Here is a 24,540-nt window from a genome sequence, read left to right as displayed (position 1 = left end):
TTTCACCTCAATAGGTGTAGCCGAAATTGAAGGAACAGAACCGTCAGTCTCTGGAGGGAAGATGAGCGGTCTAGAAGGGGACGGATGTTTCTCCTGTAAACACCTAACAGTCTCACTACTCGAGGGGGCTATAGACGAATCCGACAAAAGAAGGCGAACCGCCCCTCTCAAGTCGCCGTCATTTACCTTGCCCTCTATGAGTTTGTAGAACGGCCTCGATCTACGTGGAGTATCGTCTGGAAAGTATAAAGTAGTGCTGTGTACGTTTTCCTTCACCTTACTTGTCAAAGATTTATTCTTATCGCTTTCAGGAACTCTCAAAGCAGTATACGAAAAAGTCAGCAAGGAAAACCAATCTTCCACGCTGTTAGACTGTACGCAGTTGTCTATTATGTCACAAAGTTTCCCGGCTGCGAGGGTCCTCGCACCTTTTGGTATGTGCTTCAAAACTCTGATTTTGGCTTTAAGTTCTGACAATTTGCCTAAGTCCACTTCGCGAATCGCCGATGTCTGTGAAGAATTGCCATTACAGGGAGGGCCCAGCGCTGCTGTGCTCGGCCCCGGAACTACCTGGGCATTTTGACCCTGCGGAACAATGTCCTTGTGAACGCGAGCAATATGCACGCTGAGGCCTCTCGGCACGACAAAAAGCTTTGGCGATCCTGGACAATAAGGACAAGTGGTCTTTGAGGGGCTGGGGCTGCTCATTGTTTTGAAAGTAAACCGATTACTAAAATTAATTCCACACACAAAAAACAGTGTCAAAAAACAACATTCATTTAAAACCAATAAAAATAATATAATCAACATGAAATCACAAAAAGCAATAAAATGCGACCAAAATAATTCATTACATTATATGTCATTAAAAATACTTTCTTAAAAAAAAACCTATAGTGAATACATGCTTATTTAACATTAACATTTCTGCAAGCAAGGTTGAAGAGTCTTATATTATGAAACTTTATAATGATGTTGATTTTACTGACTTCAACTTGAGTGCCGGCGATGGGAGTGTGGCAGTCCACCGGGCACACCTGGCAGCCCATAGCGATGTCTTCGAAGCAATGCTTACCCGAGAATGGAAGGAGACAACCGACGGCCGCATTCAGATTGAAGGGGTCTCTCTGAAGACCCTCCAGCACTTTAAGGCGTTTATGTACCTTCGCACTCTCCCGGATGGTGATGGACTTAAGTCTTTACTCTTGCTAGCATCATATTACTTAATAGATGATCTTAAGGCAGAATGCGTATCTAAGCTGGTTCTGAACTGTATCTCGGAAGATTGGAGAGGCCTTCTAGAATTTGCCACCAAGAACCAAATATTTGAATTAGTAAGTGCTATGATGATAGTTAACCCAGCAATTACCACCAAAGGTGAACTAAAGGCACCAGTGAAAGAACAATAAAATGATGATTAATACCCGCTTGCCATTTTATTTCATACATTAATAGGGAACGAGGGAACCAGCAAAGAGGGATCGAGGAAGAAGAGAATATTAAAACAAGTTATTAATTAATTATGTATTATATTTCAGTAATCAGTAATCAGTGTGTTTATTGCTGTCATAGGTATACAAGTTGGTACATTTTATTGGTTCAGCTATGAAACCCTGTAGGGCAATGCAATATAACTTAAATCTAACTTAATTACTATGGCTTAAAGCTATCCCTAATACATTGCTTATAATGACCATTTCTTTTTGTAATATTTCTATGTCTCTATAATCTATATTCAAATACCTGTTTGAATATAGATTATAGAGACATAGAAATATTACAAATGATAGACTGATATCATTTCACCTATGTAACTTTACTTTTGAGTGGCATTAACGTGAGGCACTTCATTCGGTTCTTGTCTGTTTGTCTGATTTAATATCTTGTCTTTATATTAATTATATAACAATTCAAGTCTTGGAGACCCTTTACACCTCTGGATAATTTGATGATCTTTTTTATTATTATATACATTTTATCTCTGACACCTAGAGACTTTTACATCTCTAAACAATTTTAGTACTTCTGTTATTTGTATAGTTTTTATTAGATTTTTTTTCTTGTGTAATTTAACATTTATATTTATGTAATTATTTTTTGTAATTTTGGGTTAATTTTATTGTTTGTAAAAATTGACATGTAAAAGTGCCCCTGTGGCCTATTTGCTGAATAAATGTTTGATTTGATACACATTTGGCCCAACATAAATCAATCTAAGGGGTATGCAGTTATACAATTAAATAAGATAGCAATATAGCATGCTCCCTCTAACATAGAACTGCGTCTTTTAGATTGGACCTTAAATGCTTTGCACAATTAACGATTCTTTAATATATTCCTTTGTTTTTGCTACAAATCTAAATCATAACATATAGGTAGTATTTTTAACTTAATTTGAATTTTTAGGGTTCCGTACCCAAAGGGTAAAAACTACAAGGGACCCTATTACTAAGACTCTGCTATCCGTCTGTCTGTCACCAGGCTGTATCTCATGAACCGTGATAGCTAGACAGTTGAAATTTTCACAGATGATGTATTTCTGTTGCTGCTAGTGCTATAACAACAAATACTAAAAACAGAATAATATAAATATTTAAATGGGGCTCCCATACAACAAACGTGATTTTTTTGCTTTTATGCCTGGCAGACAAGATCTTGTTCTCCTGCAGATACAACAACATTTCCCCAGTAGCATTTATACGTCATTATGACGTCAGCGACGTCATTATGACGTAATAATGCCGTCATTATGACGTCCCTGACGTCATTTTGCTACCTGGGATTATACATATAATACTATTCTAGGTCTTTAATGGGTCATTCTCAAAAAATATGTCTGCGGTCTAATTGCCGCGACCCATACAAAATGTATGAAAAGAGTCGTGGCAATTAGACGCAACCGCAGACATACTCAGAGAATGACCCTGGGCGTTAAACAGAAGACAAGAAACAGTGGGGACATCCGATGCTGCTTATAGAAGAAATTTATTAAATTCCAGGAATGTAGGTATGTATAAACTCTTTATTGTACAAAACACAAACCAAATATGGCACAGGATAGAAAGTACAAAGGCGAACTTATCCCTTCAAGGGATCTCTTCCAGTTAACCTTTTAATTCCATTAATTAATATTTTTGATCTGATAATGTCGATAATGATTACATATTATTTACTCACATTACATTACTGTTAGACCAAGATGAGTGCAACGATTTTGATAGCACAAGAAGTGCAAGCATGGAGACTATCCATAAGTGCAAGTGTTATTTAGACGTCATATAGAAGTTTGACGTTTAAAATAACACTTGCGCTGCGTGTGCTATCAAAATCGTTGCAGACTTTTCTTAGTCTAACTTCTATTACTTTACTAGCGACCCGCCCCGGCTTCGCACGGGGGCAATGGTGGTGCATGCTGATGTATTATACATGTAAACCTTCCTCTTGAATCTATCTATTAAAAAAAAACCGCATCAAAATCCTTTGCGTAGTTTTAAAGATCTAAGCATATAGGGACAGACAGCAAAGTGATTACGCCCTGAATACGACCAAATAGCGCCACCTAGTGTTAAGACTTACGCCAGAAGTTGTTTCTATGGTAACTTTTATGTAAACAAAGATCAACATGCGAAGACCTTCAGTTTTTGTCGGAAAAGATCCAGAAAAAGGTATGTAAATCGTAAATCTCAAACCATCGATTCGGTCCGTCTGTCACAACGCCAAATATTTTATGAACTAAATATTTATGCTATCGACTTGGAGTAAAGCAGGTTGGGATAAGCGCGACTAAATGTTCATAATACCGCAATTTCGGTTACCGCAAGTACTCTGTGGGTGGGTTCTCTTAAGAAATACTGGGGCAAGAGAAACAAATGAAGGGAAAATAAACAGAGATACTTAAAGATAAGTATTAAAAACAAGAAACTACCCTTGAGCCCCTTAGCCGCTTCCCTAAATCGGCTACTGCTATAAGCTATAATGCTTAGTTCGCGGTGATCACACTACGGGTAGAAATTGTGTCGGTAAAATATTCATTACAAGAAGTACTTAATTTAGGAGCCACCTGTTTTTCGGGGCTCGCACAACAGTTGTTTATCAAAGGACTGTCTCATTTCAAACATAGACTGAGATAATCATACTATCTTTGTCTTACACTAGTATATACCACCCAAAAGAAAAGGAAGAGTATAGTTTTTTTTTGTTCTTATTTACTGACAATTTGGTTTGACCAACTATAGGTAAACACATCGTTTGACACTGCAAAATGATGATACGGTTTTTGGAATTGGCTGTCATGCTGGCACCACGCTTCGCCTTATTTGGCAAATATTCGTGTTGCATCTCTTTCCTTTGACATACAAAACAAAAGGGATGCAACACGAATATTTGCCAATACAGCGAAGTGTGGTACTGGCATTATGGTTGTTCACTTCCAATATATATGCCATGTGTCTGTTTCTCAAAATTATCTCTAGAATAGATTCCTACTTTAATTATTTATTTGGGTAAGATTATAAAATATTTAGTGGCACATTTTTCAGTCAGTCAGTTCAGGCAGTCCAAGTTTTTAAGGCTGCATTTTCACCAGAGATTTGCGAAGATGCGTACACCATGTTAAGATATCATCGTCTTACTTCAGAATTCCGGTATGGATCCCGGAATTGGCTACTTCACGCCCGCTACGTACGCGGCGAACACTCCATGTGTCTGGATCTCGCAGACGACCTTCAGAAGAATGCTGACAACACGCATAGATACGCACATTATGTCAAGGTAAAAGCTGAAACAGACGGGCGTAGGACTGCGACCTTAGTCCAGTCAACATATCTCTTTCTCGCTCTCATAGCTGCATCCTTAACCTTTCGGACTCCAATGACGGATATATCGGCACCGCAGGTCCAACGCCAAAGACTGATTAATCCGTCACAGACACCAGTCACCGTAGCGTAGCCTATATTTAGAATCATTTATTCATCAATTGTGCATTACAGGTAATGAATACAGGTGTTATAAACAATTTGTTCTCTGTAATATGTCTTGCGACGTACAATGATTTTGGTTACCTAGCGCATGCAATATTATTAGAAATTTCACTTTATTTAAAATAAAAATAATCAATAAGTTGTAATTAATAATTTAAAATAAATAATGATTAATGGGTAATTATATAAGTCAATCATTCATTTGTCAAAGTGTCCATCAGATAGATAGACGCCTGCAGTTCCAGGGGTATTGCAGTGTTGATTGTTGCAGGGCCTGGTATACGCGGACGCAGGACGGCACCAAGAGGCGCTGGAGCGGTTCCACAGCTGCATCCGGCTTCAGCCTTCAGACCCTGAACCTTTGAAACAAGTCGCCAAAAGTCTGTGAGTAATTAAAGTATTTGCTTTTAGTTTTGCTCTGTGCAAGACGCTGGCGGCAATTAAATTGGCCTTGAAATCTTGGTAATAGGTAAATGAATCTTATAAATATAATATAATATTATAATATAGCCATCCATTTTTTTAATTTCTAAAGGTCTTGCCAGGGACGCTATCAACTCTCTCTCGAAGCTTATTTGGAGGCAGATAAGCTGACCAAGCATCCAGATAGCGACATATACTGCGCTCTAGGTAATCTTGTATTTTATAACACGTTACTTTATTTTTATATTTAACCTTTTGGACGCCAAAGACGGATATATCGGCACCGCAGGTCCAACGCCAAAGACGGATTCATTGGTAACAGATCACAGAGCAACATAGACCTACGTGCATGTGCATAAAGTTCAATTTCAGTTTTGACACTTATGTGACGTGGCGTCCGAGTGACAGCTTTTGTGTTTGACACGGCGTCGAAAATGTTAATAAATATGTTAATTTATCGACTATATTTCGTGTGTCTATGGATGCTGTTTTTTGGCCGGCACCTTTTCATGGCGACCCGGCCATGATAAGAACAAAAGGCTATTGCTTAAATTAAATCGTTTCGATTATTTCAACCACATTACGAAATTAAGTATCTAACAGTTTATCCTTAATTTTTCCTACGTTCACTTACAGTCTGGGAAAAAAAAAGTAGGAATTTAAAAAGTGGCAACACTGTAGAGTCGTCCCTTTCAAATCAATATAAGAAAAACGGGACGACACAGTGTTGCCACTTTTTAATTTCTACTCTTTTTTTGCCAGACTGTATGTTTGGAAACTGGCTTATTTATTATGGTATTCATAATGATTAATATGTTTATAGCGGAATGTGCAAGTAATCTAGGCCAGATAGAGCGGGGAGTGGAATGGGCGCGAGCGGCCGTGCAAGCAGGCGGGGGCGAACGTGCAGGAGCGTTGCTGGCGCGACTGCTTTTGGCGTCAGGGGACACTATAGGCGCATCAGAGGCGTACGATCAGGCTATTACGTAAGTTGACGGACTTCTGTCCGGTCTAAACCGTTAGTCGTAGCACTCGTAGCTAAAATGTGGAATAGTTATAAAATTGCTCATTTCTTCAGGATGCACGCTTGTGGCGCAGATACACTTGCCGCAGCGGGCGCGCTGCGCCTTCGCGCCGGCGCGCCGCGCGAGGCCTTCCAACTCCTGGGAGCAGCATTAGCACAGCAGCCCTCGCAGCACGCTGCTGCCCTGGCACTTGCTGCTATGATGCTGCAACATCGGTACGTTACCTAGTGCCCAGTTTAATACTGCCTAGTGACCTGTAATGGAGACCAGACTGGCAGAAGAAGAAATTGTGATCTCAATAAACAAATAAGTTGTTTGTAAATAATATGTAATTTAAAATAATTTAAGTACCTAAAATGTAAGTTGTGATCTGTAATATTACAATTACCAATAAATGATGTCTATGTCTATGTCTAATCAATCTGGCAGTGGGAAAAGTCGCATCTGTGAGGCCCTATTTTCTTTCAATGTGTATTCCCAAGGTAATAAAGTGCGAGGCCATGGGCGAGGGGCCGCTTAACCCACACCTAGCTACGCCACTGTACTGAGACAAACCAAATCGTCAGTATAAAAAGGCGCGACATTAAAAATTTGTATGGAAACCCGACGTTTCGCGCCAAAATTCTTCCAATTTACCGTCTCTTTACACTCACGAAATTGAGCTGAGACTCATGAAGAGCTGTGGAAGTTAGTTACGGGGAAACATGCAGGAGAACAGCAGAGAAAGATTGCGTCCAGGGATCCACAGGTCGACCAATACCTACTGTGAAACATTTTGTTGGACCCCCTCCTGATACAACTGGGAAACCAATAAGTCCGTGTGGCATGAGATCTTCTATCTGCTTTTAGTCAGTAAAAAACCGGCCAAGTGCGAGTCGGACTCGCGCACCGAGGGTTCCGTACTTTTTAGTACCTATTTGTTATTATAGCGGCAACAGAAATACATCATCTGTGAAAATTTCAACTGTCTAGCTATCACGGTTCATGAGATATAGCCTGGTGACAGACGGACAGCGGAGTCTTAGTAATAGGGTCCCGTTTTTACCCTTTGGGTACGGAACCCTAAAAAGTAACAATTTTAAAAAAAGTAGGCGCGAAGGTTTGATCTTCCATACACATGTCAAATTTCACGACTTTTCCTATTGACAATTTGGTTTGCCAGACTATGTAGTATTATTGAATCTGTTTATCTTTATCTTAGAGATCTGGATGCGGCGCTAGCCAGACTTAAAGCGGCTCTCTCTGCCCACCCGACATGCGTAGCTGCCCATAGTAACTTGGGCTTGGCTCTAATGGCGAAAAAGAAGTATGTTGCGGTAAGTAACAGCTAAGAGAAGTCGATACAGGTTTGACGTCGACGAGGTGTTTTTTTCTTAGGAATATCCTTATTACTTTAACTTAAGTTGGACCCGGGTATGTCCTTAAACTACGTCCAAAAGAGAGGTATGGGCACTGTGAATGACATCTCGCTTTGTGTAGGGCACAGGACAGCGGATGTCATTCCAGATCTAGAGCAGAGCCCAACTGGGGAGGTACCTTACAGAAAACCGCAGCCAAATAACACTAGACCCTACTAATAGTGTTGTGTTTCTGCCGGTGAATAAGGTTGCCAGAGCTCGAGGGAGAGGAGTGTTAGGGTCGGCAACGCGCATGTAACTCCTCTGGAGTTGCAGGCGTACATAGGCTACGGAGACTGCCTAACATCAGGCGGGCCGTATGCTTGTTTGCCACCGACGTAGTATAAAAAAAGTGCCTTACCTTAACCGGGCTAACCTTAAGTGCATTTTTGCTCCCTAATTTGCCTAATTACGGTTGTAGGTATCGTTGTATCTAAAAGGTATAGGAGAATCAGAATCACGAACCCTAAAAGGAAGGAAGGATACCTACTGGCTCATTGCGAAGTGAATTCCTGAATATCGCATAGTGTGTTACTAGACAGTTCAATTTAATTAATAAATCGCCTATCATAAGCGCCTTTAACGTCCATAGACATTTGACATTACTGAAATTTCACTTACCGGACGCTCAAGCACAGAATAAGTACTACCGTACAGACACTTTCTACAAACCCGAAGTTTGACAGCGATTCAAGGTCGAATCATGCTGTCCCTTTCTAATGTATGGCACTATCCCTTTCGGCTATTTAGGGTTGTCAAAATTCAAGTCATTATCTTATCAGTGGTCGTGCACGTAAAGGGACGTCAAGTTGTGTCAACCCTATAATAATTGCTCGGAGCAATGCTGAGCCGAGCGGAGCCGAGTTTGCCCGAAAGGAGGAGTGTCCCCCCACTGGCTCAAGCCCCTTTATCCCTTTGACGTGATACCTAGGTACTGAGAAGCGCGGCTACAGCTCAATACCAAAGATAGATATAACTCCGTAATAGATGGATACAGTCTAAGGAAAAAACGTGCCTCGAAAATCAAGAAAATTTGATTCTCGATCAGATGGGGCCACTACCTTTGGCCTACTCTCGGATAGATGGCGTTGACGGTTTCGTTTGTTGTTTAACAATTTTAACGCATATCATTAAAAGAACATGGGTCAAAATCATATAAAAATAATTAATGCTAATATAAAAATAATTTTTCCCTATTTTATACATATATATTTACTATACATTTTATCGTATTTTTATACATCTTCATTTTTAAATCACATTTAGAAACGGGTCTATCGCGAATTTATTTTGTTACCTTTATTTTTTACCTTTGGGGACCAGTGATCCAGAAGTTAAAGCCAAGGGATCTATCTTCGGATGTGTGCGCGGATGTTGTGAGTGTTGTGTGTCGGACTATTGACAATAATTAACTTTTATGTGTAGTGGGTGGTTTGAAAATGTGATGTCTACCTCGAACTTTAAATGCACTTTTCGTGGGGTAGTCACACAAATCTCTGTTTTGACATTTTGCTGGGACGTCAGTTAGCCGCGACCACGACCAGTGAAACCTGTGTCGAAACGTCGGTAAATAAAGGTAACAAAATAAATTCGCGATAGACCCGTTTCTAAATGTGATTTAATATGTGTTTAAACCGCGAAAGTTTTAAATGTTATATCTTAATTTTTAGTTTTAATCGTGTGTCGATAGATGGCAGTGTATTTACTGTGGTTACAAAATTTACTATGACAGTACCGCTCTATCCTATGATATCCTCTTTGCCAATACCAACCTTCGTGCATTCCAACAAGATTCACGATTACGCGCCGCACTCGATATGCTTGGCGTTCTAAGGGTTAACCTTTTCGACGCCGTGTCAAACACAAAAGCTGTCACTCCCCAGGTAGCATTTATACGTCATTATGACGTCAACGACGTCTTTATGGCGTCATAATGACGTCATTGTTACGTCATCATGACGTTGCTGACGTCACTTTGCTACTTGGGTCGGACGTCACGTCACCGAAGTGTCAAAACTGAAATTGAACTTTATGTACGTAGGTCTATGTTGCTCTGTGGTCTTTAACCGATTAATCCGTCTTTGGCGTTGGACCTGCAGTGCCGATATATCCGTCATTGGCGTTGGACCTGCAGTGCCGATATATATCCGTCATTGTCTTCCAAAAGGACTATATATAGGAGATATTTGTCACTGAATACTTTAAATCTCATTCTCCAGGCGCTGACATGTCTCCAACGCGCGGTGTGGTCGGCACCCCTCAGCGCTCGTGCTGCGCACAACTTAGGCCTCGCGTTATTGTTATGCAGACGACCGGCCTCGGCATTCTGTAGGCTGGCTACAGCGGCGGCATTGCAGCCAAGGCAGCCTTACACGGTAAGTTGGACATGTGTGTGTGTATATTTTATTCTTTTCTGTTGGACTACAAACACAGTCCTGCTTTGTGAAAATACTGGAATGAAATCTTTATTTCGTATTAATTTAAAGCGGTCAGACAGGCGATAAACTCGGTCACAGTCAAGTATAAAAATATGGGTGTAGAGTTGGAGGCATATTGTGCAGACGCAGGTGCGTCAGTTTGAAGCTAGGCGGCGCACAGAACTCGACGCTAAGCGCGACGAGCTAAAGGCCAGACCACCTGTGGCCATACGTTACAATTATGTCGGAGGGGTGCTGACCTGCAGCGAGTGTGGTCGCACATTAAAAATTGCCTATGTCAGTCACCTGAGAGCGCACCAGCGACGCTCTCAGTGGTAAAACGCAGTCGCTGTGGTCGAAATCGGCTAGGAGATGATGATGATGATAAAAATATGGGTGTAGAGAACTTATTTAAAAATATGTCCCATAGTTCTTAATTCGCTGACATAAGAGCTATGAGCTATTTTTGAGATGATTTGTGCACCCATATTTTTACTTAAATGTACTTAAACCTACTTGATAATGATAATTGATTGATATGGATAAGTGGTTTATGAATGATCAATATCATCGTTAATAATAATCTATAGGCATGAAATTGTTACATTACTAGGCCTTTTAAATTAAATCCTCTCGAAGAACGCCTGAATGAAGGCCTCCTAAAATCATCTTCCTGCATGGGGATCAGGTAACTGCTATAATTTTTTATTTTTTTTATTTATTTATTTAAGAAACAAACAGTCTTCTATAGTTATACATAACACAGGAAATTTTCTTAAAGCTAGACTTACAGTTTCCTTAATGAAAATATTTTAACATCATGTTTAATAAAGTTTCTACAGAGTAAAACAGAGCTATTTGTGCAAACAAGAACAAAAACAATAACAACAATAATGAGAAAGAAAAAAAAAATGCAAGAGTATCAGGGTGTTAACAATTAAATTGTAAATAAACTGAATACTAAAAAGGTTTTCTTATTCTTATTACTTATTAACGTTCAATACTGAGATTTTTTCCCAAATATAATGGCCCCATATTAAAATTTTATCCTGTATTATTTATTTATTTTAAACTTTATTGCACTCAAATAACACGAAGTACAAAATGTGGCGCATTACTTCAGTCCAGTCAGCTGCAGAGAAAAGGTACCTCTGCTTAGAAGTCTGTATGCACAAAGTTTGTATGTTTGTGTGTACAAGCTGCCCGCCTTACGTAGGTAGGTACGTCAGTCATTTCTAAATCCAATTACCTATTTCATTGTAAAAGTAAATAACCTTGTACTCTTAATATTCATTCTAATTTGTCTTATTACTTATAGATCGAATCATATCAACTGAGCTAATGCACTTACCTGTACTAACAATGGCATTAAATTATTACAATACTATTATCTGCTTTTGTTCTCGTAGCCGCCAACTAGTTACTTACAAAATAAGTTAGAAGTGCATTGCATGTATATTTAATTTTTAACCTTATTCCTTGTTGAATGGGGAAAAATGGTCTAAAAACATGTTGTAACAAATGGTTTTCTACAGAGTGCATTCGTTTTGGGTGTCGACGGATGTAAAATGCAAATAAAGACCATTATTTAGCCATTATTTAGTTAGTGTATTTTGTAGCCTATTGTTAAAAAATAGAGTCGTTAATCTATGCGAACATTTCAAGGCGGTTATAATCTATCCTAATTTGTGGTTTACCACTCAATGGCATTGTATTCTTGAGACTTTTTGAGTAAACAGGTAAGTGCATTAGCTCAATTGATATGATTTCATCTATACCTACAAGATTTTTCTCTCAAATTACAAATATCTCAAGTCCAGGGCACCAAACCTACATGGATTATATTTTGTTCCTCAGGTTCTTCTAATAGGCATCGCGCTAGAACGGCTCGGGGACGCTCGCGCAGACGCGGCGTACGCCCGCGCCGCAGCCCTGGCGCCCGGCGACGCGCTGGTGCGGCTCAACCGCGCCGGGCGGCTTGCGCGCTCCGGCCACGCTGGGAAAGCTGTTGAAGAGGCGCGCGCCGTGGCTGAGATACTGCAGAGAGAGAAGCCTGACGCACAGGTTAGTAGCGCCCCGGGACGCCCTGGTGCGGTCCGACTCGCACTTGGTCGGTTTTTTTTAAATATCTATCGTTAAATTTAAATAATCTCAATTATTTAGCAGTGGCGCTAGTGAGCACGTTGATGGGCTCTTAATAGCTCCGGCGTCTCAATCTCACGCCCCGCACCGGTGCATCTAAATTGCAACTCCTTTCCTTAATCCTTAACTGCCACGCTCGAAATCTTTTTTCCTAAATACGGGCAATACATCTTATTTTCATCCATAGTATACGCTAGCGTTAAAGCCATCATGGACACATCTGTGAATTTAAATAGAGCTGCGGCGGTAGCACGGTCGCATTTTTATCGCTTGTCACCATCCCTGTCACGTTCTAACACGTATGTAAGTGCGAAAGTGACGGGCATAGTGACAGGCGCTAAAAATGGAACCATGCTGCGCCCGCTGGATTGTATAAGGTACAGAAAGCTGTGTGATAAAAGTGATAGTTAATTTACCATTACCGGAGATAATCCGGTTCTGAGTTCAGATGTATGTGTCTATCAGACCCTTTATACTGGTCTTAATGTCACTTGCTAGACAAATCTAGAGTGGAGCCTAAATTGTGGTGTTTTTGTACGCAGTTAAGCAGTTCCTTGGCAACTCTGCTGGCATTACTCCGTGACGCTGGCGTTCAGCTGTCAGATTTGCCAGACCACCTGCCATGCGCCAACACGCCCGATGACTTGCCAGAAGATGACATGACAGCTGACGAAGTTTAATCGTAGAAAACTTCGTTAGGTACATTAAATTGACTGTAAGTATGGTGGCTCTACATAAGGCTCTACGTTCATATTTTCTCTGGAAATATTGTTGGCATTGCTTCGTGACGCTGGGATTTAGTAGACTTGTCAAACCACCTGCCACTTCGCAGTAAATTGGATTACATTATTTGCAATTTCTATTGAACTCGACTGTAACTATGCTCTACATGTGGCCCTACATGATAAATTTCGATAACAACTGGCGTCTAGCTAGCAGACCGGCCAGATTAAGTTAAAAATTTCGTTTAGCATTGACTGTGAGTATGCTCTACATATTGCTCTACGTATTTTTTTTTCTGGTAATATTGTTGACATTGCTTCGTGATCCTGGCGTATGTGTTCTGGAAAAGCGCCCAATGTTTTAATAATAAAAGTACTTTATCTCTAACAAATATATCTGAGCGAAGAATAAATACCTAGTTGTTTACCACAAATATTTTTTATTACCCTTGCTTTCGACAAAATTCGATAATGCTACCAATTGCATCATGTACTTACTTATTTTATATTACATTTCAATATGTTCAATGTAAATTTATTTTTTATAGACTACAAAGTCAGTGTAAGTCAAGTGATCATGAAATATTTCGTCCTATTCATTCTAGCATTATATTTTAATGGGGCAAGTGGTTTTTTAAATATATAATATGAATTCAAATAGTTTGAAACCCTTATAGAGTATTAGCTTGCTTGGGTTTAATTAGGACTGATATCTCTTCCTTAAGGGATTGTATTTATAAGTGTGAAATATAGGTAGTAATTAATTCTAAATGACTGTCGAAACTGTAAAACGTGAGTGGAAGTAAATGAGAAAGGAGTAATCCGAGCTTATCGAAAATCTTCTGAAATTGCTTACCTTTCACATCACATATATATCCTAATATTTAGGCATCTAGGCAAAGAATCTAAGGTACATATTGTGTCATATTTTTTAATGTAATGTATTTTTCGTTTCGTTCGCCCAACTGTCAAACCAGTTGCATATTTTCACCCGTTTGAATTCTCAATTTCACTTGTCTAGACTACCGCACAAAACCTGACGACTACCAGAGAACTAGAGGCTGAATTAATAATACTACCGCCTCTGGTCCTCGGCTACGAAGATTTAGTCTACGACGACGCTAAAAATGATACTGTTGATGAAACTATACCGAACTACGGTAATAATGATGAAACTATACCGGACAACGGACCTAGTGATGAAACTATACCGAACTATACTTATGATGAGACTATACCGAACATAGAAGAAAATGAAACTGTCAATAGCAGAATGAAACATCTACGTAAACTCAAGCTTCAACCGAGAAATCCCTTCACACGGAAATCCGGGGGTAACTTTGCGTTGCCAAACGACTTGGCTGAGAGAATGTCACAGATGGATGACGCTAATAAAATGGAAATGGCGAATAACTTGGTGAAACTTTTGCAGCTTAGTGTTTTAGGTGTGACGCCTTCGATGGACGCTACAAGGAGAAGGGGAAGTGTTGTTGATAGTCCACTGGGGATGGGCCAGCTCGATTGGGATCTAAGCTAGAAAGTTTTGTTGATTAGTGTCTTACGTTACGGCCTTCTCGCCAAATGTCTCTTTTGAAAATATCTCGAAAGACCCAATTGGAAAACTAAAGATGTTCAACTTTTTTTTTCAAAAAAGTACCAACTGCTTGTACTGCAGCTTAAGTAACTCTAACAAAGAAGCTGTGGCTGGATTTAATTTAATTTTGAAAGGGATACGAGTATACTACGAGGAACGTTTAGCTTATAATTTTGCAGTTAGCCGTTAAGTGCCCTACGAGGTATCTTACAAAGTGTAATTTAAAATAAAATAAAACACAAAATAGTTTTCAATTATTTATATTGAAAGTATCACCTTCGTCATACCAGCACTGAAGGGTGTCCACGTTTTACGTAAAACACAATTACAAAATATAATCGACACTGAGCACGTACAAATAAGGTTGGGAATCGAACAGCCGGCCTGGCGCAATGGACTCGCCTGAAGGCACTTGAGGTTTGGCGTTACAATTTGGCAAGTCGACTTCTGTATGAATTTCTTATTGAACAGAAAAGTGAGAGACTTTAAGTGACATAGTTCTTTAGGAAATCCTACGTAGGCTAATGTACAAGAACGTAATTTGATTGATTTGCTATCACTCTTCTGTCCACATACCTAAACATACTACAGAGCGAGATAAAAAAAAGTAATTCACATTATTTTTGTTAAGTCGGTAGCATGGTTGAAACTTGAAATTATGTGACATGAATTTTTAATATGTCCTTGTCAGTATTACTATCTAAAAGAAAATACTTAATTTGCGATAACAATTCATACATTTAAATTATGACAATATCATATATTTCTTTCAACCACTAAGCGATAGTGAAGATGAATTTGAAATGGTGACAAATATTAATAAATAATAAAATAAATTACGCCCAAGATATTGGTATTTATACAACTTGTTCACGACGAACTATTTGCGAAAGATCTCGCTCTTTTGCTACTATTTCCATAACAAATATATCAGTTATCGAATTTATATATTTAAGTAAATATATCAGTGTTGAAATTTGGTTCGTTTTGATTTTTTAAAAAGTATTTATCAATATTTTGGGCGAGATTACAGTTAACAACTGGCTTGTTTTATACAATTTCAGTAAACACTTGAAACACAGGCCGGCTAAGGCGAAATTATTGCTTCTAAATTTACACAGTCGACTTACGAATAAGTACAAAATGTACAATTTGTACCATGGTTCAGACTGGGTAACCAAAATAAATGTACCTTTATATACAGTCAAGTTAAAAAATATGGGTGCGTGCAACTTACTCAAAAATATGTCCCATAGATCTTAAGGGTTCATCCATTGATTACGTCACACGAATTTCGAGGTTTTTTGACCCCTCTCCTCCTCCTTGTCACACTTGGTCACATTTGGCAAACCCCTCCCCCCTGGTGTGACGTCACATTTTTTCAATGAAATCGTCAAAACGAATTATATATTATTAATATTTTATCAAAATATTTTTGACAAAAGAAATATTAGACATTTTATAACCCAAAAATATATTTTATCAATTAATCGATTGCTTATTCAAATGGTTTTTAAATTGTGTATTGTTTTTGTATAATTATAATCAATTGTTATTTTCCACTTGACGATCATAATATAAATTCGTATAGATTAGTGTAAAAATAATTTATATTGTAATTTAATATTATGAAATAAATAAATCTAAATCTAAATCATATTAGGAAAGAAAATTAAACGATTAAAAACGTTTATCGTTCCAAAAACTTGTTATTTAACTGTACAGCGAATAAATTAATTTAAATAAGTTTGTGACCCCCCTTTCCCTTGTCACAGCATGTCACATTTTCTTGACCCCCCCTAAACGTGTGATGTAATTAATGGATGACCCGTAATTCGCTGACTTAAGAGCTATGGGACATATTTTTTAGTATGATGAGTGCAGGTGCAGTAATATATCTAGGTACATTTTTACACTTGACTGTACGATCAGTCAGCGAAAATCAACTGAATGTTATTAAGTTTTAGAATCTTGCATTGATTATTAATTGTTTGCTTATCAGTCCGAATTACAAATGTTTTTTTACATGGCGCTGAAAATGCAAACGTATATAATCGTAGACTTAGACAAACCTCGAAACTCCGGTAGGTAGTCATAATATGACAAACAAAAATATGACTGTCATATTTCTGTTTGTGTACTCTACTTTTAAATTTGACAAGTCATCCTAGTCTACATTCGAAACTAAAAACTTGCTGTCTGATTGCAGCTTTGTTCCCTTTGATACATTCACTTCTCGGCCGATACAGATGTAGTGCATAATTATTTTCCATCGCTTTTTCACGGAAACGTACGAACATGTCTTGCTATTTCAGTCAGTCTCGGTACAAAAAGTACTGAGGTTGACTGACGTAGCATGACGAATATAAACGTTTCCGAGAAAATACGATGTAAAACAATTATGCACTACATCTGTACACATATTTTGAATACGCAATTTTATATATGTATGTTCTCATTCATATAGGTTTATTCAAGACAGTCCAATTTTGATTTAATTATTCTTTATTGTGCGAATTGGCTATTTTTATGTAAGCTCGTTTGGTTTATAAAGGGAACTAAAGCCAGTTATTATATTTATTATTATGATTATAAAATTGTGCCAATCCCAGATGGAAGTATTCGAACACTCAGCGCTGTAACTAAAGACTTTACCAATAATATTTATATACAATAATTATAAAACGAAACAAATTTTAGACAGTCATGTGTGGTGACTCTATTTTTTTATTTGACACATAATAGGGTTGGCAATTTCCGTAAAATTTAAGTATTTTTAAGACTGGTTGCCCAACCCACAACACCACAAAAAGTACAAAATTCCCCGTTTTTATCCTTAATAACTATTTCCAATTCATACTAATATTTGAACACTATCCGAATGTGTATTTAAACATTAAACATCTATCTTTATAAATGCACTTCTTGTTAGTTTATCTACGCTACGTTAGAGTGAAAGTTACAAGTTTAAAAATACCAGAGTCTAAGACGCCGAAGTAAAAGTATAATATGCAAAACATACTTGATAATTGGATAATGAAGTAAAAACTAATATTAATTAGCCTCCACTTTATAAACCAATTGTCATCTAGCCAAACGTAAGCTGGTAAAAAAAAAAAACAATTTAAAACTAACATAAACAAGTGAACATGAGAGCTTCAAACAAGAAGGCGGAAATAAGTGGTTCAAATATAGATCCTTAATAATTTTCAGTCTGGCTAGGAACAAATAATAATATCAAGTTCTTTAAAAATGGAGTAAGGCGGTTGAAAAAAATTACACCATAGAGAAGAGAGTGGACGCTCATTTAAAGAGAGAACGGCATGGTTATCTCACACTTTTGGACTTATTTTAATATTTCTTTGGTGTTTTGTCATATTTATTGATTGATTCCATTACGGACGCTATACGACGGCGAACTATACTATCCTAGGTCTGTGCAAACACCCTAACATATATTGATATATAAGAAATACCGTTCAGAGTATCCTTGATTCATTTACATTTGCTGATAAGAAAACTAAACCGTTCGCACAAACCGAAAAGAACTATACGTACATACCTCCGATCCCTAAGCTTATCTATATTTACACCAATTAAGTCTATTTACACAAAATGGAATCATTGAGATCATTACAATATTTACTTACATTAAAATGACATTTCTGAGGTCTATTATCTATGCCTTAAATAAAAAATAATACTTTACGTTAGACTGGTTTGGTACTCAGTGTTACCATGTATGAGGTATTGATGTTTACCTTACCGGTAAAAGTACGATTTCGTCTATGGCCATAGACAAAGACAAACAGTAAAGAACGGCGCCATATTGCACGAATATAACAAAAAAACAAACGGATCGATTGCACTTTTAAAAAACAAATGACAACAGCGTTGGAATACCGACTAGCGCTTAACACTTTCATATTTGTAACAATAAAATGTAGCAGAGCGAACAAAACGGATCTTTAAAATGTCATTGATTAGAAACTGTAAAATTAAGGTTACATATTAAAGCCGCTTCTTTCGCCCTGTTGCAATGAAAAAAAAAAAGATTGCCTATTATAAACGAAATGTAAATCTGAGCCATTCTGAATTTGAGATCCGATATCATACTTGAAGAAATACAGCAATTGCGTCATAAAGGTCCATATTACTATCCTAACGCACTGGAATAATTTCCGAAATATTACTAACAACCGCGTTTATACTATACATTTTGGAATATTCGAGTTTTCCAAACTGACATTTGGACTACATACCGCACCCTCAAAACTCGTAAGGTTCTGGACGAACGAACCTAGTTTTGGCGACAGGTTAAATTGAGAGATTTAAAAACATTTCAAATACGCAATTTATGATATTAATATTTCGTAAATCAGTCAATTGGGCTTAGTCCAGCTTGTTTCTAGATTAAGAAATGCAATCCAGGTTTTTGGAAGATTTCGATTTGGACAAACCAATTTAGTTAGGTATTGTAAGAGGATATTGGCTACTTAAAACCGTTTTTCAAGATGAAAATCGTTGGTGATCATACAAAAATAACCGTTATATATATGGCATCAATGTTCAGCCGAAGCGCTCTTTAACGAGGAACATTAGTTTCTTCTTGCCCTTGTACTTGAGTTTGATTTCCTGTAACAGAGCTGCGAACTGATGGGGACCGTCGTGTGCGAGCGCGAATGTGTCTCTAGCTTTACCTGCAACATAAAAAGATTTATGGTTAGGGCATAGTTGAAATATAATTTAAAATCTGTTTTCGGTATGGTATGGTCAACTCAGTAACGGACAGTGACATTAGTGCGTTGATTTCAATAGGTTGGACATGGATGGTAAGCTAATTATGGACAAATAAAATCAATTTTTTTAAATGTTGGCAATGTAGTCAATCGCTACAGAAAGTCCAAGGTGCCTTTTATGAAATTTTATATTCTTAAGAAACAAAGAGATAGTTTGTCAAGGGACTGTCTCATCTCATTTCGGGCGTAGACCGAGAAAGACATACTGTCTTTGTCTTGCATTGGTGCCGGCGCCCAAAAGAATTGGATGAGTGTATTTTTTCTTGTTCTTATTTACTGACAAGATTTGCTTGACCAACTATAGTTTATCGCCTGGTAAAAGCTGAAGGTATATTAGCAAATTTTTTGGCACATTTTAACACTTTCTGTTTATCATGGCAAGAGTACAAGGCTAGTATGGTCAAGTTATTTGATTTCTGTGCCATTTCGAACTTTGTCATAGTGACAGCAGTATGAGACCCTTAACGGTTTTCATATCGTCTTCGAATTCCTCGAAAGTAAAGTTGGGTCCACACTGCACACTCACCTAGGAAGTCGACGAAGTCTGCATAATGTCGGGGGGAGATGTGCGCGAGGCGCGCGTGCGTGGTGGAGGCGTAGGCGCGCAGCGCGGCCTCCAGCAGCGGGCGCAGCGGCGTGGGCGGCCGCGGGGGCGGGGGGCGCGCGCGCGAGCAGCCCGCCGCCGCCACGCAGCAGCGCCGCAGCACGTCCGACTGGAATACCAATTGTGCTTATTGTACGATCAACATTTCAAAAAGATAGCTCTGGTCCAAGCTAATTTGGTAGACAATATAAAAAAAAAACAAAAAAAAAACGTACTGGCTCAGTAACGGTATGAAATGTCCAATGTAAAGTAAACCCTAAATGGCTTAACAATTAAAGTCCGGGACTGTACATCGACAAACGCCAAATAAAAAGAAAAAAAACATAGGCATGACAGCGCCTACGAAAACTCACAAGAGAGAGATTGTACGATTCACTCAATAAGAGAGAGATTGTACGATTCACATCAACACTTTACTAAGATTTATATGAATTTGAACCTACTGAGTAATAATATGTTCAATAAAGGTCCGCATGCAATGTCTATAATTTTTTTAAATCAAATTCCCCAACATATTTTAAACGAAAAAAAAACACAACTTTAAAAAACTAAAGGCCTACTTATGCCCATATTCCTTGCAGGATTTCTTCCAAGACTAACCTTAGCCTCGATTGTGTATAGATATGTGATGAGTGCAATATTATACTTATATAATAATGAAAAATGTTAAGATTGTATTCCTTTTGTAGTTATAAGCCAATATTTAATTATTCACCACTACCTACTGGGTAAGAATAATTATAATGTAAACTGCTACACCCTAGTAGGGTCCATGTTTGTACTTGATTAGACTTAACATCTTTGTAAAATACCATGGTTGCATTGAACAAATGATATGATATGATATGATAATATTATTATGCCTTAAATGGCAGTGTTCATGGTCGCTAGCAGTTTCAAACCGTGGTACGACGACACAGAAATGAGACCGTAAATGTATCCCAAAAGCGGTTAAAATGGTCTGATATAGACCTGATTAAACTCTTATGTGCTCTTATCAATAATCACTGGACTTTTACTCGTACTTACCAATACTGGAGCGCATTGGACGTTCTTGACGAGAAGAGGCAACATGGCTTGCAGCTCGGCGCGACCCAGCGAATGTGCCAACGCTACGGCCCAATGAATATCTGCAATAGCTGGATGGCTGTCCTATAAAGATAAAAAACGAAATCGTTAGTAGATGAATCAGAGCTAAGAACATGGGAATGAAAGAGCGTGTTTATATGAATAAACAATAAAAAATAGAAGTTGAAGTTAATTTTGGTGCAAGACGTTTGAATAAGGATGCCCAAGATAAGGTGGAAGTCAGGAAGTCATCATGCCATCGCTGCGGTCAGTGAACTAAACAGTCGAATCGGAACCTATTTACCCTTAGACAGCGCGTGCTAAGTTATTTTATCTTTCTTACCTGGCCGGTTATAATGAAGCCCAAAGTCCACGCCGGCTGTCCCCGTTACGAACGCTCCTGGACTTTCGCAGACTGTACATATATTTGCTCGGTTAAAAGTATCGCCGGTAGACAAATCCCTCACCTGGTTGTAATGGAGGTGCAGATTTCTCATGGCTAAAGTCGCCAGCCTCATGGCCCTGGCGGGCTGTCCGCGCTGCTCCATGTATCTGGCGACGGCGAACAGCTGGCTGGAGGCGAGCGCGCCGCGCGCCGCCGCGCCGCCCACGGCCGCGCACGCCGCCTCGAACGCGCCCGCCGAGCCCTCGCACACCGACAGCGCGCTCAGGGCGCAGCCCGGCGGGTCCTGACGGATAAAACACTATCGAATAAACACTCCTTCGAACTGGATCCATACAGACAGATGATTATGATCTATCCGTAATCATCAGGGGGTGAGCTATTTGCCTTATAATATGACGTAAGGCATGTCAAATTATAAGGTATCATCTAGCTGATGATGGGGCCGGGAAGAGAAAATAATGTAAATAATGCTGTTTTGTAGCTATAAATTACGTGTTTATTGAATAAAACTTTAGTCTAATCAGCATTCACTTGTTTAATTGCGCCTCCAACTTCCCGCACCACACGGCGATCCAGGATCCGTCCGTCAGGTGGTGCGGAGAATCTCTCCGTTATTCCAAAGAAACTATTCGTTTCGACGAGTCCGGTACGTAGTTTAAAAACCTTGACCGGCAACGGAACGTAGGCGAACAAAACGCGAACGCGATGCGGCGCGGGGTGAATCAATCATTTGATACATAGAAGTGTCCTACGTGGGCGATCTTGTTGCGAACGCGAACGCCGTGGGCCCGCCGCACCGCGCCGCGCCGCGCCGCTTCGCGTTCGCGAGTTATTCGCTAACGTAGGACGCTGCGTTACTCTCGACCGTCTTCACATTAGTGTACGCACCTTGGCGGCGCACTGCAGGGCTAGCGTCCTCGCGCAGGCGCTAAGCTTCTCCTGCTGCTCGAAGCTGAGCCCTAAACGCAGCGCCGTGGCGTGGGACATGGCAGCTGCCGCCACCGGTCCTGTCGCCTCCGTTGGCGTGAACAGCTCGTACCTGCAAACAAAAAACGTATTACCACCATGAAGGCCATCATATCGTATAGTATAACCAGTCTCTAAATTGTTTACCTACATGATTTTTAGAAAATCGACTAAATAATTTAAATTAAGCGAATGGAAATTAATAATTCAAATTTCAGTGTAGGTAATTTGTGCAAGTATTAGGACTGTGAAGTATAAGTATTAGGACGGAGAACTTGCAAGAGGTTAAATTTGATAAGCAAAAAAAAACTTATTCTTAAGAAACTACAGTCCGTTTTAAAACTTTTAAATATATCAACATCCGTGAGCGGGAAGATATAAGACACGTGCTTTGCCGTGAACGTGAATTAAAGTTCAAGAACTTCGACAACTAAAGAATACTAATATGCTAATTGTAACTAGATATATACTACTACTATATACTAATTGTAACTAGCCCTAGCACAGGCTTCGATCTTTTTGGGCTATTCCTCTACATTATGTCTTTAAAAGCTGGTAGAGAAAATCTTTTTTGTGTGATTTTGCATGAAATAGTGAATAGTTCGTAGCTCTCTATTGTTTTTAATTTAAAAAAAAATACGAGTAAGTACCAGTTTTGCATGATAGAGAGCAGCGCGTCGAGCCCGAGCTCCGTGGCACACGTGACTAACCAGCGGACCATCTCGCGTCTCCGCCAGTTCACCGAGGATAATGTCATCCGTAGCACCTGGAAATAAATAAATAAATATTAAAAATTATGGAACAATCTTACACAAATCGACCCAGATCCACAGTAAGCTCCAGATGGCTTGTGTTGTGGGAAATGGAATAAATTTATTGTAAAACAAGAAACTTTTTTGTACACCGTGAAATAATTACGAAGAAGTGGCCCTCCATTGTTGAAGTGGTCATTCATAAATCGTAACATTTTCGCAGTCGGTAGGATGATGTTGTGTCTTAGTGATTAAAGCCTGTAGTGTGAAAAGTTGTGGTACCTGCAATTTAGATGAAACACTAATTCGTTATTCTTGGCGTTTTCTCCGGAAGTCGACATCCATTGTTTTGTTTCCGCACCGAATAATTTATGTTTAAGACTCGCTCGACGAAGCTTAGCAATGTAAACATTGTAGTAAATAGTGATGTACCTGCAGTCCTAGCTCGAAGGCGGCGTGCAGCAGTGGTAGGGCGGCGCGGCGTGTCGCAGTGCGTCTTGTGCTAGTCGGAATAGTTGTGATGCTGAACGTGGCGTTTTACGGCGGGTCGCAGTGGTGCATCGGAAACACTGGTATAGTGTAGTATAGTGATGTACCTGCAGTCCTAGCTCGAAGGCGGCGTGCAGCAGGTCGCGGTGGTGGTGCGGCGCGTCGGGCGGCGCGGCGTGTCGCAGCGCGTCCTGTGCGAGTCGGAACAGTTGTGCTGCCGAACGCACGTGGCGTTGTGCGGCGGCTAGCGCGGCTCGGAGACGGCCCGGGTTGCCTCTTGCTGCGCCTGTTACATGATATAAATTAATTAAAATTGAGGACAATCTTACATAGATATTCCTACACCCAACCTTAGCAAGGTTTGTACTATGGGTACTACGCTACTAAGCTATCAGCTAATCAGAAACTAACAATCATGATTCATGATAAACACACAAATAAAACACGAAAACGTCTAAAGTTTTATACAATCGTCTTGTTTGTTAAAAAAATCGGCGTGACTGTCAAACAAACCTAAGAGTGCGCTGGCGAGAGCCGCTTGTTGCTGCTCGGCGTGCTGTAATGTGTGCCACGCACCAGCGCCGCCGCCTGCCGCGCCGGTCCCGCCGGCGCTGTCTAACGCATACGCCTCTTCCACCATTGGTAATCTGTGAATAAACAAACAAACATTAGATTTGCCGCCGTCGAGCAAAGGATATAATAGGATAGAGCGGTACTGTCACAGTAAATTTTGTAGCCACAGTAAATTCACTGCCAT

At 39.4% G+C, this 24,540-nt stretch overlaps 2 protein-coding genes across 3 annotated transcripts in view; one reads left to right on the top strand and one right to left on the bottom strand.

Moving 5' to 3' along the window:
* Positions 1-3,600: 3,600 nt before the first annotated feature.
* Positions 3,601-13,394, top strand: LOC134749567 (Bardet-Biedl syndrome 4 protein homolog). Its single transcript, XM_063684564.1, has 10 exons — positions 3,601-3,665; positions 4,637-4,770; positions 5,251-5,363; positions 5,515-5,609; positions 6,226-6,388; positions 6,481-6,642; positions 7,629-7,743; positions 10,044-10,199; positions 12,099-12,305; positions 12,926-13,394. Exons 1-10 carry the CDS (start codon positions 3,623-3,625, stop codon positions 13,061-13,063), a joined length of 1,326 nt encoding a protein of 441 aa, XP_063540634.1. The 5' UTR covers positions 3,601-3,622; the 3' UTR covers positions 13,064-13,394.
* Positions 13,395-14,943: 1,549 nt separating this feature from the next.
* The window catches only part of LOC134749554 (zinc finger SWIM domain-containing protein 4-like), a 94,197-nt gene continuing 84,600 nt past the window's right edge, over positions 14,944-24,540 (bottom strand). For both annotated transcript variants that reach the window (XM_063684540.1, XM_063684541.1), the window contains 8 exons: positions 24,297-24,430; positions 23,891-24,069; positions 23,193-23,308; positions 22,465-22,615; positions 21,638-21,859; positions 21,132-21,254; positions 20,025-20,211; positions 14,944-19,399 (listed from right to left, as the gene is read on the bottom strand). In XM_063684540.1, coding sequence (XP_063540610.1) covers positions 19,269-19,399; positions 20,025-20,211; positions 21,132-21,254; positions 21,638-21,859; positions 22,465-22,615; positions 23,193-23,308; positions 23,891-24,069; positions 24,297-24,430 — 1,243 coding nt within the window. In that variant the 3' untranslated portion in view covers positions 14,944-19,268. The remainder of the gene's footprint in view (positions 19,400-20,024; positions 20,212-21,131; positions 21,255-21,637; positions 21,860-22,464; positions 22,616-23,192; positions 23,309-23,890; positions 24,070-24,296; positions 24,431-24,540) is intronic.

The sequence above is a fragment of the Cydia strobilella genome, chromosome 18 (assembly GCF_947568885.1).
Source record: "Cydia strobilella chromosome 18, ilCydStro3.1, whole genome shotgun sequence".
Classification (NCBI taxonomy): Eukaryota; Metazoa; Arthropoda; class Insecta; order Lepidoptera; family Tortricidae; genus Cydia; species Cydia strobilella.
This window is presented reverse-complemented; position numbering and strand designations above follow the sequence as displayed.

Excerpts from the sequence above, each read along its gene's own strand:
- LOC134749567 (XM_063684564.1), top strand. The coding sequence starts at position 3,623 with ATGCGAAGACCTTCAGTTTTTGTCGGAAAAGATCCAGAAAAAG. Across the intron at positions 6,389-6,480 it reads GCGTACGATCAGGCTATTAC|GATGCACGCTTGTGGCGCAG; the intron begins GTAAGTTGACGG and ends TCATTTCTTCAG. Across the intron at positions 6,643-7,628 it reads GCTATGATGCTGCAACATCG|AGATCTGGATGCGGCGCTAG; the intron begins GTACGTTACCTA and ends TCTTTATCTTAG.